At 34.8% G+C, this 15,685-nt stretch overlaps 1 protein-coding gene across 11 annotated transcripts in view; it reads right to left on the bottom strand.

Moving 5' to 3' along the window:
• The window catches only part of si:dkey-172j4.3, a 174,006-nt gene that overhangs the window by 8,400 nt on the left and 149,921 nt on the right, over positions 1 to 15,685 (bottom strand). For 8 of the 11 annotated variants that reach the window (XM_087260997.2, XM_087260996.1, XM_087260995.1 and 5 more), the window contains 8 exons: positions 15,158 to 15,248; positions 12,720 to 12,827; positions 12,467 to 12,563; positions 10,213 to 10,320; positions 8,575 to 8,688; positions 6,909 to 7,043; positions 3,846 to 4,006; positions 3,444 to 3,558 (listed from right to left, as the gene is read on the bottom strand). In XM_087260997.2, coding sequence (XP_087117123.1) covers positions 3,444 to 3,558; positions 3,846 to 4,006; positions 6,909 to 7,043; positions 8,575 to 8,688; positions 10,213 to 10,320; positions 12,467 to 12,563; positions 12,720 to 12,827; positions 15,158 to 15,248 — 929 coding nt within the window. Of the gene's footprint in view, positions 1 to 3,443; positions 3,559 to 3,845; positions 4,007 to 6,908; positions 7,044 to 8,574; positions 8,689 to 10,212; positions 10,321 to 12,466; positions 12,601 to 12,719; positions 12,828 to 15,157; positions 15,249 to 15,685 lie in introns of all 11 variants that reach the window. The other 3 variants (XR_015495638.1, XR_015495639.1, XR_015495637.1) reach the window with 1 other exon arrangement.

The raw sequence follows: 15,685 nt of genomic DNA, 5'->3' as shown, positions 1-15,685 counted from the left end.
TTTGCCATTCCAGATGACTTTATTAATAAGTTAATTGAGTCATAGCAGAGATGTATGGATGCAGTCCTGCAAGCTCATGGGAGTCATACACCATATTAACTCTTTTTCCACTGCACCATCACTTTAATTTTTTACTGTGCATTATTTCTGTTAAGAGACAAGACTTAACACAAAGTCAGACTTTACTGTCTTGATTAAATAATTAAAAATAAAGGCATGATCATATTTTATTTTGCTAAAACAAGCGTAACCTAAAGGCCTTTGCCTCTCACATTAGCCACTTCTTATACCAAATGATCAACTAGAAGTCAAGTTATTATTTGCTGTTCCTGAACTTGAATAGGCGACAAGACTTTTGTCAGGTAGTGTACAAAAACCACTTGTAAACCACCAAATCTAGTAAACACACACAGAGCTTGACTTCTTGACTGCCTCTTGCTGTTGTGTGATTAACACATGCTGCTGTTTGTCTGTTGGCTGGTCAATGGAGGTCGTGTGGAGCACAGCATGAGCAGCTTCATAAGAACACACTCAAAGCCTCAGCGGGAGGAAAGATGCTATTATTCCTAACTCGAGACTCAAAGTTGCACCTGTTAACCTTTCAAGTGGCTTTAAAGCACATCATTCACTGCTGTGTGTACATGTGTATAGTATAGATCTATATTTGTGTGTGTATGCTGGTCTCGTTATACTTGCTCAAATGCCTTTGCCGATATGGCGAAATGTGACAACTGAGGACATTTTAATGGTCCTTACTAGTTAAAAGGCTTATGATTGTGTTTTAGTTTAGATCTAGTGCAGGGGTCACCAATCTCAGTCCTGAAGGGTCAGTGTCTCTGCAGAGTTTAGTTTCAATTTGCCTAAAAACACCTAATATACTTGAAAGTTTCAATTTTACCTAGTAAGACGTTGATTGGCTTGTTCAGATGTGTTTAATGACGACTGGAAATAAACTCTGCAGGACACCGGCCCTCTAGAAACAGGTTTGGTGACCACTGATCTAGTGTTTTACACATAAATCTTTGATTGACTATGTTTAGTCAATATGGTAGTGCTATAGTTCAATGGTTCCCAAAGTGGGGGTAGGGGGATAATGAGAGGGCACTTGGTTATTTCCAAAAATCAAATTCATATGATGAAACTATTATAATGAACATATTTGTTTAAATGCTACAGAGAACAAAAATAGTAGTTAATATTTATAAAACTATATATTTTTTTTCCATTGGGATGTGATTACTGGGGTCTCATTACATTAGATTAAAGACCCAACAATAGAGTCAGATGCAGCAGATTGATTTCATGGCACCAGGTTAAGCTTTCTGACACCCTTACAGCGATCCCATACTTTAAAATTAAATGCAGGCCTCGATCGAACATGGAGGGTGATGGAGTGGCTCAAAAAATAAATTAAGAATAGACTTGGGTATATTGGTGTGTGTGAGCTGTTTTGTGTTTGCAAGGTTTGTATATTTAGCACTACCTCAGAGCATATTGGGGGTAAAGTTTCACTGGTATTGTTATTTTAGGCTTTGAAGGCTGAAAAGTTTGGGAACCTCTACTATAGTGAAGGCACAGGAAATATAACTGCATTCACACCGGGCTTCAGCATCAATGCTTGACCGAGGGCATGTCTGAAGTTAGGGCTGACACGATCTTCATAGCAGCGACAGCCAATGAAATTAGTCCGCAACTGGCTACTGTCTGAGCTGGGGTATTTGCATAGAGTAATCTGATTGGCTGATAATTCCGTTCTGAAGCATCGCTGACAGACCCACAATTCAGTTCAGCAACGTTTGACGTCACTCATTCAAAGTGAATGGAAAACATTGACACACCTGATATTAAAACAAATAATGTGAGATTCTAAAACAATTTTCAAATTATTATGTAATGTAAAACAATAAAGTGTAATACAGTTTTTCAATTACAATAATTCAACATTTATGCAGAAAAAAATTATATATTATTTCTATTATTTATTTATACACTAAATAAACCCCAATTTGTGAAAATCCTCAATTTAATTTAATTTAATTCGAACTTGACCACAAAAATGTCTTATGTTGCATGTATCTATTTTTTAATGCAAAAAAGATTATGCTCCATGAACATATTTTGCAAATATCCTACTGTAAATATGTCAAAACTTATGTTTTGGTTAGTAATATGCATTGCTAAGAACTCTACAGATGATTTTCTAAGTATTTAATTTTTTAAACCCTTAGGGCCCTATCATGTACCCGGTGCTATGCAAGGCGCGACGCTATTGTTGTTTGCTAGTTTCAGCTTGGTGCAAGAGTTGTTTTGACGTTTTGCGCCACGCTGTTTAAATAGCAAATGCATTTGTGCTCATATGTTCAGCCATAGACGTTCTGATCTAAAAAGGCAGGCGTGTTGATGCGCATTGCTGGCGCGTTGCTTTTACTGCGCGTTGAAACTACAATAGATTTTTCAATAGACCAAAACAAAGCCAGTCTATTGTCCAGCGCAGAGTGTGTTAGTTGTGCGCCTCGCTTAAACACTGCTTGATACACACAAGATGTAGAGCAATACACAAATATCTTTACATATGAAACAGAATTAAAATATTAAGGATATATATGGGATATAATAAGGATATATATAGGATATAAATATAAAGTAAATAAATAAAAAATAAATATATATGTTTGTTTTATTAAAAACAAGCTTAGATTTGCCCACCTGTCAGGTTTTAGACCATACGGGGCACAGCATGTGTATTAGGACATAACTCAGTTTTTTGAACACACTTCGTTTTTATTGTTCATTTATTCGTTTGCTAAAAATTAGAACTGAATTTAGCAATAGTTTTGAAACAAATCTTTGCGCTTAACAAACGAAATGAATTATGTATAGGCTAATGGATGTCTGTGCGTACAAGATTTCCCAATCCACGAGAGCGAAAGTGAAAGTAGGCCTAAATAATGAAGAGGCTCATCTTTCATTCTCATGCTGTAGATGATCTGTTTAACTGTTTTCTTGCTAGTGAAACGCTCACTTTTTCCACTTACAAAGTCCGCCATGTAAATAGCAAATTCTGGCTCTTTAAGGGAATCGGAGAGGAGACTCTGATTGGTTTATTCTCAAAACACACCTATAACTCATTAAGAAAATAAGCTTAACCTTTTTAGGCCATGCGCCACGGCGCAAAGTGAATTTTCCATCCTTTTATTAGCAAAAGTGGATTCTGACATACCCTTAATGCGTTTGCACCCTGCGCTTTGCACTGCGCATGGATTGTCAAAATAGAGCCCTTAGATTCTGGAATACTGAAATAGTTGTAACAATGGAAAAGCCTACCAGCTTTTAGATGATAAATATTGATATTTATTTAAAATGTTGATCTAACATGATGATTCTGACAAAAAATGTATTTAGTTTATAAAGCATTTGCTAAGCGAAGTCAGTGTTAGTGTCACCTCAGGACTGGAGGGTTTGGAAGGAAACGCTTCACTCAGGACAGCAGCGCTGGCATTTACAGCATGAGCAAGTTCCTGCTCCACCACCTTATGAGTCTTCGCCACTTCCCGAATCCTACAATGCATTCAGAAGCAGCACAAAACAAGTTCTTTTTTTCAGCAAAAGCCTTTGATGCATGCTTTTAAAAGTGATTATGAAAGAAAATCACATGTGAACAAACACAAGGAAGTGTCACATCTCTACAAATCAGAAGTTACTGTAATGGGTGCGGTTTGCAGTAAAACAGGTATAATCATTTGTATAATAACCCTGAAATAGCTTCTCACAGATGCATGCACTGATCTTCACTGTAGTGTAACATTGCTCTGTGTGGGTGTCAGAGACTCTTCATTCACACACACCTGCTGATGAGCGTGTCGGCCACTAAGCCAAGCTGCTGGACCTGAGCACATTCCTCCTCCGTCAGATACTCCATAGACTGTTGGGAGTTGAGTCGTGGTCGAGACGGCCGGCTGTCACCTTTACGCTTGTCCTCCCATGATTTCAGCGTGCTCTCGAAGGCCTGGCGACACAACAACTCCAGGTTAACCAATTGCAGAGAATTGACACTAAAGAATGGGTTCAGACATTTTTAGAGCTTAATCCACCTGACAACAATTCTTAAACCCTTAACTGTCACCTCTAATTTTCACTGCTAGTCTTTAATGCTTTGGTGCACAGACTGAAGCTTGATGTAATTTTAAAAATGTCAGATTGTAGTTGAAGTGAAAAAAGTTTAAAATGCCAAAATAAACAAACGTGTGGCTTTATGTTCATAAAAAGAATAAAACAATGAATGTATGTTAATATAATGCAAAAATCTATTTTATAAAACATTATTTAGCCTAAAATTTACCAAAATGATAAAAGTGAACAAATTATATTCCAAATTTAAAGTTGGTATCTTAAATAACGAGCTTTCAGTAAGATTTTGTTTGGTCGCAGTACCAGACATGACCACTGGATGACCTCCAGTTTCATTGATGAACATACATGTACAGTACAAGGGCGCCCCCTTTGTTTTGAGGAATATGAGCTGTATTTTTTTCATACTTTTGACAATATTTGTAAATTAGACATGATATACGGGTAGTTTGTTGGTATTTGAGTTGAATTGAGTCTCTAAAAAAAACATCTAAACAAAATTTTACATGTGGATTGCTGTAGCAAAGTAATGCTTTATGACTCTGATGAGTACCCTTGTTAAAATGAATAAACCCTATTTATAAATTAACCCTTGTTAATGAATAAATAACTGTTGCAATATCTATCAAATCAGCAGATGTGGAAATTAGACATTTTAGGCTTTCAAATGATAGTTTGCCATGATTGCTTTATGTTTAGTCTAAAATATTACTGTTTAAATATGTAACCGTAAATGGTGTTACAAGTTGTAGGGTGAAAGTAAATGCTTATGTTTTTTTAAATCTATCACTCTTCTTACATATGAAAGTGTGGTAAAATATGAATTTAGAAGTTTTGGACCTTTCCAATGTATACAATATAGAGTTTGTCATGATTGGATAAGGATTTAATTGCAAAAAGGTGATGTAAATTTAAGTGTCCTGGTGGTGGGACAGTGAAGTTAAATACTAAATAAAAAAATATATATATGTAGTGATGTCGAGGACTCAAAACTCAGCTCTGAAAAATCTAGATTTTCCAATAAAGGGAATAAATTGCAGTTCAGAACAGGGGTTTGCAAAATTTTCAGCCTGCTACCCCAAAATAACAATTCCAGTGACTCGCGACCTCTTGCGTAATAACCCTAGGGGTCCCAATTCAATAGAAAAAGAATTGAAAGACTGATGGCTTTTTATTAGCATGTTGTTGTTGTTTTTTATAGAACTATTAACTGCTATTTTTATCTTCTGTTTGCTATAGATAAAATATGGTAATTCTAATTGTTTAATGACATATATGATAGTGTTGGAAATCACCAAGCAACCCCTGCTTATTTTCTCTAGACTCCCATTTTAGAAACCACTGGTTTAGATTACACAGAAAAGAGTTGTTTTAGAATATTTCTGATTTTACAGTATTTTTGACCATTAAACGCAGCCTTGAGAAGAGGCAAAACCTCAAATGTGACCCTGGACCATTTAAGTTTCAGGTCTTTTTACCAGAAAGCTGAATATATAATTTCCACTTTAATATATATTTCCATTCATGTTTACTTTGTTAGGATAGAGAAATACTTGGCTGAGATACAGCTATTTGAAAACATGGAAAAGGAGTACTAAAACAATCTAATAAATAAAATAAAAAAATAAAAATAAAAACGCCTCTAAAGTAGTCAAAATGAAGCTTAAAGCAATGCACAATGCTAATCACAAATTGACTTTTGACATATATATACATATATTTGACATGTATATATATATATATACATTTAATTGATATATTCTGTAGGAAATGCACTACAATATATTTGATTATATATTGTAATAAATGTAGTTCTTCTGGTTCCAGGGTCACAAAAAAAAAAAAAAAACAATCACCAACATCAAACTTTTGAATGATTGCATAAGTAGCAATGCTTTTTGTCTGCAAAACCAAGCTTGTTTTTCTGGTAAAACATGTCACTGGTCTCCCACAAAGTGACAATGATCACGCAACACTAACAGGTGATGATTGACGCTGATCTGTTAAGACATTTGCAGCATTGATGACCGCTTCATGCATTCAAAATATTTAGGCCTAACAAAAAATATTTATGTATTCTGATTGCATATGAAAATTTCAATCCATCTGGATTACACATTTTAAACAGAATTGAACTAATAAACTTTATGTGATTGTTATTTGTTAGTTAAACCTAAATGAAAGAGTACATGGAAGATTACAAACCAAATAGTTTATAATAATAAACTTCATCATGATTCATTTTTTGAGTGTGAAAGAATCCTTCTATATAACAAGTTGTTCTTAGTGAAACTGAACTGAATCATTTGAAACGGTTTGCATCTCCAGTAACTACTAATCCACTAATGACAATTTACACAAACTACTTGTACATTTTTTTTTACTGTTCCCAATTCTCCTTCTGAATTAAAATACACCAATACCCTGAGTTGTCCAGTTACTGTAACAGTACAGAGATGATGAGCAAAGCAGACCAGCGGATAAGACTGTGCGTCAGTAGGCTGGGTTAAACAGGCAGTGATGCAGAAGCAGGCCTTGATCTCCCTCAGTGGAGGCGGAGTTTAGTCACACTATTATCCAATAAAGTGTCACATTCCACAAGCTGCCGTTTTGGCAGACTGACTTCAATATAAGCTGTTACCCAACAAACAAGAAAGTTTAGACTTCTGAATCTTACAGGATGTTTTTATAGTACAACCATCTCTATTAAAAGAACAATGGAATTTTATCATTTAAGTTCATGACCTATTCACAGAAAAGACACAAACACACACACTGACCCGGTCTCTGGTGAGCATCTGGGCTCGGTTCTTGTGAACAATTTGGACGATGCCCGGAGGCTGAATCCAGGCCTCACCATCCACCTGCACAGGAACACCTTCATCACCAAGGATGGTGATCTTTACCTGCCGACACTGAGGATGCAAACATTAAACAAACCGCATTAAATCATCTTCCAAAACTCACCCATACACATGTTCTTACACACAAAACAACATTAAAACTTAAATTAATAATCAGCATTTAATATAGAAAGCTGTTTTTGTTTAAATCTATTAGATTGAATAAACTGTTTCATTTTATTATGGTGAAAGAACACTTTTCTCATTGTTAATGTTCAGTTTAGTTTCATTAAATTAAAATTATAATTGTAACCGTTGTGTAGTCAATGGACTAATGTATATTTAATCCATAATTTCTTCAGCTTTGAGACAGTTGAATTGATTTGAATTACAGTCAGGGTAGCCACTTTAAGCCAAATATCAAATTCACTTTTTAAAAAATGTTTTAAGCTGGAATATTATTTCACATGATTTTATAGGCACTATGAGAACAATCGATCATTTTATTTGTTATGGAGTTACTTTTGGTTTGCATGGCTGCAAAGTACTTTCTCTACTCTGTATTTAGCTTTCCTGTCATCTACATAACATCCAGATTTTAAATTGGCCATTTTGAAGCCAAAGCTGTTAAAATTGTATAGTGCATTAAAAGTATAATAATACTTATAAAAATATCTTGGTGTGTTAGCCTTAATTAACAAACCAACGACTTATTTAAATAAAATAAAATTGAATTGACTGCCAATTAATGAGCATAAAAGGAAAAAAGAGCTGAAAATTCGCCTATATATACACAGTCATTTCTAAAATGTTTCATATGCTTGGAAAATTCTGACTTAAAGTTTTTGTTCAGATGTAAATAAAAGCAGAGAAATATATATTTTTCTGCACAATGATGCCTCTTGTACATCATATTAATATCTTTTGGGAGAAGCCTGTCATTTTCGCTCAAAAAATCAAACAAACAAACAAAAAAAACCTTTGAATAATAATTTTAAACAGTTTTAAATAGTAATTTTAAGTCATAATTTGCAAGGGGTTTGAATCATTTCTGGCCCGACTTTATACATGGCAGGTGTCAAAACAGCGTAATATAAAAAATATGGTATAGAGCAATTACATTTCCTTTAGCAGAAACTACATTTTAAAGCAACAATCAAAAATCACTGATATTCAATGACTGGAACAAAAAAAGAAAGAATTCTCTGACTTTCAATTTCTGAATTAGTCTTTTTACAATTCCATGATATTCCAGAAATTCTATGACCTGTGGGAACCCTGTCCAATTCGGGCAGTTTTCATTAAAATAAAACTTCTAAGTAGAGTGTGTTTGAATGTATCTGAAATTTCCTCACGTTAGAAACATGTTCACTGTGAAAGATGTTGGCTTCCACACAATCGATTTGTGTTGGGATAACATGAAAGAATTAAGTTGACATTCTTTTTTTTATTTTTTACAAATTTAAGTAAATTGAACATTAAACAATTAAATTGTTTCAGGTCATTTTAAACAAGTCATTTGCAAACATTTTTTTTTGAATGTTGAATAGAAGATACATGCTAATAATGTTGCTGTTTGACAATTGTGTACTGGTGTTCAGACCTGTGCGATGCGGTGATGCTGTATGTTGATGACCCGAGACATTGCCATCTGCATGCTGCCAAACACAGCCACCACCTCCAGCTTCTTATCATCAAAAGATGGAGCTCCAAAATTCTGCACAAACAAAAACAACGGCAGACCTTATCTTCAAATGTCCACCTATAAACCACATTCTCCTCTTCTGAACTAAACCTTATTTTCGCAAGGCTAAAGAAACGGTATGTTTCAAGATAATCAACTTAGATAATAGTGCGTGAAACAACAAGGAACAGATGTCTTATGTGCGCATTCTGACTCTTGCTGGGAAATGATATTACAGTATTCTTCTCTGCTAGATAAATACACTTTACAGGAAGGAATCTGCCACAATGACGTGAGTTCAATCAGATAGCACAAACAGTGTTACTTCCAGTCATCTTCCATAATATTTGTTTAGATCTTTTTTTGTACATATTGCACTGTATACCTAAGCAATATTGCTTGAGCATGATCTATACTACATCTATTGACTAGTTCAGTGTACCGTATATCAGCAGACTTATTGATTTACACTGCTCAGTGCTCTTTAAAGTGCACCAAATATATTTATGTAGTGCGTAATATTGCTGTTTCGGCGTGTTAAAGGTCCAAAAGTTCAAATGGTAAAGTGCACAATAAATTGAGTCATTTTCTCTCAAAGGACAAAACACTACTCTGCCTGAAATCAGTGAATGCAGGTTTTCTTGCTGCATAATTCTTTGTAGGTTTCTGCAAAATACAAGTCTAAAGTTTCAGTTGCTGGACAAACAATGTCTAGTTTCTGTTGTTGACAAAGAAAAAAAAAACATTTAACATGCACTTCACTGATGCCATCATTACACTAATAAATAAATAAATAAATAAATAAATAAATAAATAAAAAGTTTAAAAACCTCAAAAATTTTCTGAAGCTGGTTGTATTAAAAGGGATCGTCTTTGTATTTAGATTTTTAATCCTCAGATTCCATTTTTTTCAAATCGTTTCATCTTTCAAATATTTTCTTATCTTAACAAATTACACTTACCGGCCACTTTATTAGGTACTGCTTGTTAACACAAATTTCTAATTTGAAAAAAAAAAAAAAAAAAAAACATAAAAGGCATCATTTGACTCATTCAATTTATTCAAAAATATAAACATAAGACTAGTTTTGTGGTGCAGGGTCCCCTATGGTTTTATTTGTTTGCTATCATGGTATTGTATATAAGAGTAACAAATCCCAACTGCACTTTCAATGAATCATCCTTTTCCATTTTCACTATTTATTCTCCACAACTGTTTCTTACTGTATTGCTTGTTGTGTATACACTACCCTGTACTCTGCAGCACTGACAGACTGTTCCTGAAAAACAGCAATGAAAGGCAATTGATGGATTGACGAGTGCTAGTAAATATGCGTGATGCAATCTGAAAGCAGTATCTGCAGGAGGAAATGCTGGCCGGCAGCCATTGTTTATTGACAGCTTGGAAATTTAAAGAGATGTGCCGGAGATAAATGTGTGGCGCACGCTCATCTGTTTAACTCTGGGCACATTTTTCACATTGCTGAACCAAGCTGCCCTGCGGAAAAGTAAAGTTATAAGTTCTGACTAGAGATTCACTTTTAGTGATGGACTCACATTGTCCTCTTTGGTGCCTCCCCAGAAATTGATGCCTCCTGCATAGCTGGGGATGTTCAAAACAGCCAGACCCTGAAGACTCGGCAAGGACATGGACACGCCATCACACTGCACAAATGATTAATAAAATAAATAGAAAGAGTTTTTACACGAACTGTAACTTCTCACAAATATGTCAAAAGCATGATAACATAATAGAAGAACAATTAAAGTCTCTCTGTGAATAAGAGTGTGTTTATTAAATTGAAAATGATCTGCAAAATCTTTAATAATGTGGTTCCTAGTTATTTGGTGATTTTTTTTTTCAAATGGTGAGCCAACAGCATACATATTGTATACTAGGGGTTTTGATTTTATACATAAGTTCATTCATTCATTCATTCATTCATCATCCTTCGGCTTAGTCCCTTTATTTTATCAGGGGTCGCCACAGCGGAATGAACCGGCAACTTATCCAGCATATGTTTTAAGCTGAGTGTGACTGAAAAAACTTTTAGTTGACTTTTTAACAAGATGCTCCTCATACAGTCACCTGTGGTGCATTTTAGGTGCTGGTTGTTGTATTTCCTTGTGCTGTGGCAACAATTCTGCGACAGCTCTTACAAATTACCTGCTTTAGTTCAATGTCTGTGACTTTAAAACCAAAATATTCCGATATTACTGATGTGCTGTTTTTCTTTGATGTTATTTGTCTATTAATGCTTACATAGTGGCAGACGCCATTATCCCACTCGTTCAGCCTTTCCAGTTATTGTGGGCGTTCTGCATAGTTCGGTTGAGCAATTTTAATTGGGCCGAGCGAAATTGTGCTCACTCAATTGGCTAGTAAGACTGTCACACACAGACAGCAGTCACGTATTTGCTCTGGGGAGGGGAAGTTAAATAATAAATACTTCATGTCGCAGCCTCTTGCAATTAGCTAATCGCAATGTTTTAAATTGCGATTGCAATTCGATTTTGATTAATCACACAGCCCAATTAAGAAAAACAGCGGTCAAAAGATGTTGATGTGATTTTTTTTATAGTTTGTGTATGCAAACAAACAATAAACTAACACCCCCCCCTACCCCCGAGAAATTTGAATTCTTCTTCAAACATTTTCCATATGCTGTTTAACAGAGACTAGATTTTTATCAATGCATTTTTAAACATAACAGTTTTAATAACTCAGTTCTAATACCTAACTTTCTTTGTCTGTGCCATGATGACAGTTCATAATATATGATTAGCAAAATAGTATTCAGCATAAAGTGCAATGAACACCTTTTTGACTGTGTACTTGTCTGTCTGTGCCTACATGTGTGATTTTCTTAAAGCATTTATTGTCTTTTACATATTACTGTCAACATTGCAGGCATCACGGTGGTGCAGTGGGTAGCAGGATCGCCTCACAGCAAGATGGTCACTGGTTCGAGTCTTGGCTGGGTCAAGTGGCATTTCTGTGTGGAGTTTGCATGTTCTCCCTGTGTTTGCGCAGGTTTCCTGCAGATGCTTCAGTCTCCCCCACAGTCCAAAGACATGCGCTATAGGTGAATTGGGTAAGCTAAAATTGTTTGCAGGGTAAGTGTGTAAATGCGAGTGTATAGGTGTTTCCCAGTGTTGGGTTGCAGCTGGAAAAGTATCCGCTGCTCAAAACACATTCTGGATAAGTCAGCAGTTCATTGTGCTGTAACGACCCCAGAGTAATAAAGGAACTAAGCCGAAAAGAAAATTATAATTGTATATTGTTTTGTTTTGTATTGATTTGTTCATTAAAAGTATGTTGTTGTGTTTTGCACTGTCTGTGTTTTGCACTTTCTGAAGCCAGCACCTAAGCTTTTCACTCATCAATAAAAGTGATCTGATTTGATTTGACTTAAAGGCTTGGGTTAGTTAGGACTAGGTTAATTAGGTTAGGCAAAATTATTGGCCAACACTGGTTTGCACTGTAGCCACTCAAAATAAAGCATGGACTTGCTTTAAAAATGTAAAAACTTTCATCCAATTTCAGCCAAACAAAAATAAAAAAGACTTTCTACAGAAGAAAAAATATTACAGGAAATACTATGAAAATTTCCTTCCTCTATTAAACAGCACCTGGGAAATATATATTAAATAAACATGCATCTGCATATACAAACACAGCATATGATTCATAGTATGTCCAGTAAAACGGACGGATGGTACAACAAGTGCTTCCTCTTTCAGCAAAGGGAGAAATGTATTCAACCCACATCCTCTCAGTCTGTCTGGCTGACACGAGCTCAAACTGTACCTCCAGCTGGACTCTTTGTTCCAGGTTCTTGTAGGTTTTCTGCACCAGTTCTTTGGTCCCTAGCACTCCGTACCACATCATGTTTTTAGTGCGACTACTGTTAAAAACATTGAAGATCATTCAGAAACAGGTTTCTTCAAAAAAAAAAAATAGGAAGTTTCTTGAATAAAATCGAAGAATTAAAAGCGAAACTGTAACTGTAAGACACTTTCATTTGCATTAAGTATATGAAATGAATATCTTTCAGTCTTACCTGCATTTTTTGGGGTTCTCGTCTCTCTTGTTGTTGAACTCTAGAGATATTTTGGCATCTAGCCCAATGCCAAAATAATTATTCATCACACACTTCTCTGTGCACTGCCTGCGGAACAGAGAGATACACAGGATTAATGCGTGAAGAAAATAAATGAACAGCAAATGTGGATCTATTTATCCTACTCTCATCTTTTATAATACCATCATAAAACCTTTTATTTAATAACTTAATAGATGTAGGAATGTTTGCAATGTCACATTAGTTATTAAAGATGAAAACTAAAAATGAATGATCTATTAAGCATTATATAATTAATACAGTAACATATAATTACTACTTTTCAAACATTTGGAGTGCAAATATTTTCTACATTTTTATTTAGCAAAGATTAAACTGCAATAATTTGTGACAGTAAAGTCTTTTGTAAGGACCCTTTACACAAAACGTTTAACTGTCATCATAATCTTAAATCCTTGAAAGTTTTTAATTCTTTTATTAAAAAAAAAAGTCACACATTTATAGAAAACCATTTATATGCATTTATGAATGTATAATATAATCTTTGTGTCACATTACAAAAAACAAATGACCATTTATGCGAAGGGTTTGTAATGCAGCATCTATGGGACTGAAAGTAAATGTGATGGTTTTCTCTCCTCTGGCTGTCGTCATTAATCTCACACATTTTTTTCCCTTTTTCTGAAAGTCTTAACACACTCCTAGAGTTTTTCTTTTATTATTTCAGCAAATTCATGTAAAAAATGATTTGTTGTACTCTCCCATTCACTGCGCTTTCAGAAGAGTATTTTTCTTTTTTCCTTTTTTTTAAATAGAGAAGCTCTGAATTTAATAGCACACTGTATAACCAACACCTTCATTTTACCTAAAAAATTGAATGCTACCTTCTGAGAACTTCTGAAAGCAATGTATTTTCTATTTTGTATTTTTGCCTTATAGTTCAGTAAAATGACTGCCCATCGAGACTGTGCCTTTTTCTGCCATGCGTTCAGAATAATGTGAATACTTCCATCGCAGAAATGTAAGACTCCGCCATCTTCATTTCTGTCTATTCTTGTGGGAAGCTCATTCTCTCATTAAATGTGATTCAATGTGATTACACTACTTTTAATTCAGCAAATTATTTTTTAAAGCATATTGATCAATTCAAAAGGTAACTCGAGTTACATTTTTAAAAAATAACTCAAATATAATTATATTTTTTTTAAGTAATGCATTACTTTACTTGTTACTTAGAAAACTAATATTATTAATTAACTCACGTTACTTGTAATGCGTTACCCCAACACTTTTCACCATTATTAAAAAGATCGTTCTCCAAAAAATGGAAATGTACTTCTTATTTACTTATACTCAAGAGCTTATAAACCTTTATGAGTTTCTTTCTACTGTTGAACATAAAAGAAGATATTTTGAAGATTGCTAAAAAATAGAAAACAAAAATAATTAAATAAAAATACTATTGAGGTCAATGGCTTCCAACATTTACCAAAATATGTTCTTTTTGTGTTTTAGAGCATTTTAAAAAGTAAAAGGAGAGTACTGTAAATGATAACGATTTAAATTTTTGGGTTAACTATCTCTTTAACACCATGTTTACCATGTATTTGATCAAGAAAATGCAGCCTTCGTAAGCACAATATCCTCCCTTTAAAATACTCATAATACTAAAAAACAATAAAAGGATTTTAAAGAGTAAAGGGAGAGTAAATTATGACAGATTTATTATTTTTGTGTGAACTATCCCTTTAACACTGTTTATTGTGTATTTGATCAAGAAATTGCAGCCTTTGTGCGCACAATATCTTTCTTTTAAACAGTAATAATACTAAAAACCAATAAAGGATTTTAAACAGCAAAGGGGAGTAAATGCTGACATATATATTTTTTTTATTTTTGGGTGAACTATTCCTTTAACACCATGTTTACAGTGTATTTGATCAAGTAAACGTAGCCTTCTTAAGCATAATATTCTTCTTTTTAATCACTAACAACACTAAAAGTTATATTGCCTGTACATGGATTTATCTTAAAACTAAACATGCTGCATTAAGTGATGGTCATTGAGGTTTCTTTGAGGGTTTTAAATGTTCAAAATGTCCCATGTGGGGCCTGCAAACTCAGCCCAGACGTAAAGTTCACTTGGCTTCAGAATATACTGCAGTAACCAAAGGTAATCTGTGCTCTTTCAGTGAAATGTGTCGACTCAAGGACTCGATATGAAAGCAGATTTGTGTCCACTGAGACTGAGATGGACTGGTGTGTCTGTGAGTGGAATAGCAAACACACTGTGGGATATTACACTGTCAACATGGGTTTAAGAGCTACTGGAACGTCAGATGTCATTACTGCACTTCTCTGGAGAAAGATAAGAGCTGTGTGTGAGTGTATGTGTGTGTGTGTTTGCACAATCTTACACAGATTCTTCAGAGAAGAGCACGGTGCCGAAGCTTTCTGACTTCTCCAGTAATATAGGAGTTGTAGCGGTCGGACTCAATGTATTTTGACCTGTTGATGAAATGAAAGGAATTAAAAGTGAAAGAAAGTGCAAAAAATGAGACATAAAAAAGCCTAAGCCTATTACAAAGACCCCAATAGCAGAAGTAAATTATGTATACATCCATCCATCCATTTGTACATAGTTGCATCTATCCATTTGTACATCCATCAATTCATACATCTGTGCATCCGTACATCCATCCATTTGAACATACATCCATTCATACATGTGTCCATCCATCCATCCATCGTCCGTCCGTCCATCCATTCATCCAGCCATCCATTTAAACATCCATCTATTTATACATGCGTCCGTCCATCCTTCCATCCATCCATCCATCCATCCGTACAGCCAGCCATCCATCCATCGATCCATCCGTTTGAACACCCATCCATCCATCCATTCATCCATCCATCCATCTTTGCATACATCCATTCATCCATCT

This window comes from Danio rerio, chromosome 7 (assembly GCF_052040795.2).
Source record: "Danio rerio strain M-AB ecotype USA chromosome 7, GRCz13ab, whole genome shotgun sequence".
In the NCBI taxonomy this organism is placed as follows: Eukaryota; Metazoa; Chordata; class Actinopteri; order Cypriniformes; family Danionidae; genus Danio; species Danio rerio.
The sequence above is the reverse complement of the archived record's forward strand: the minus strand, read 5'-3'. Positions and strand labels throughout refer to the sequence as shown.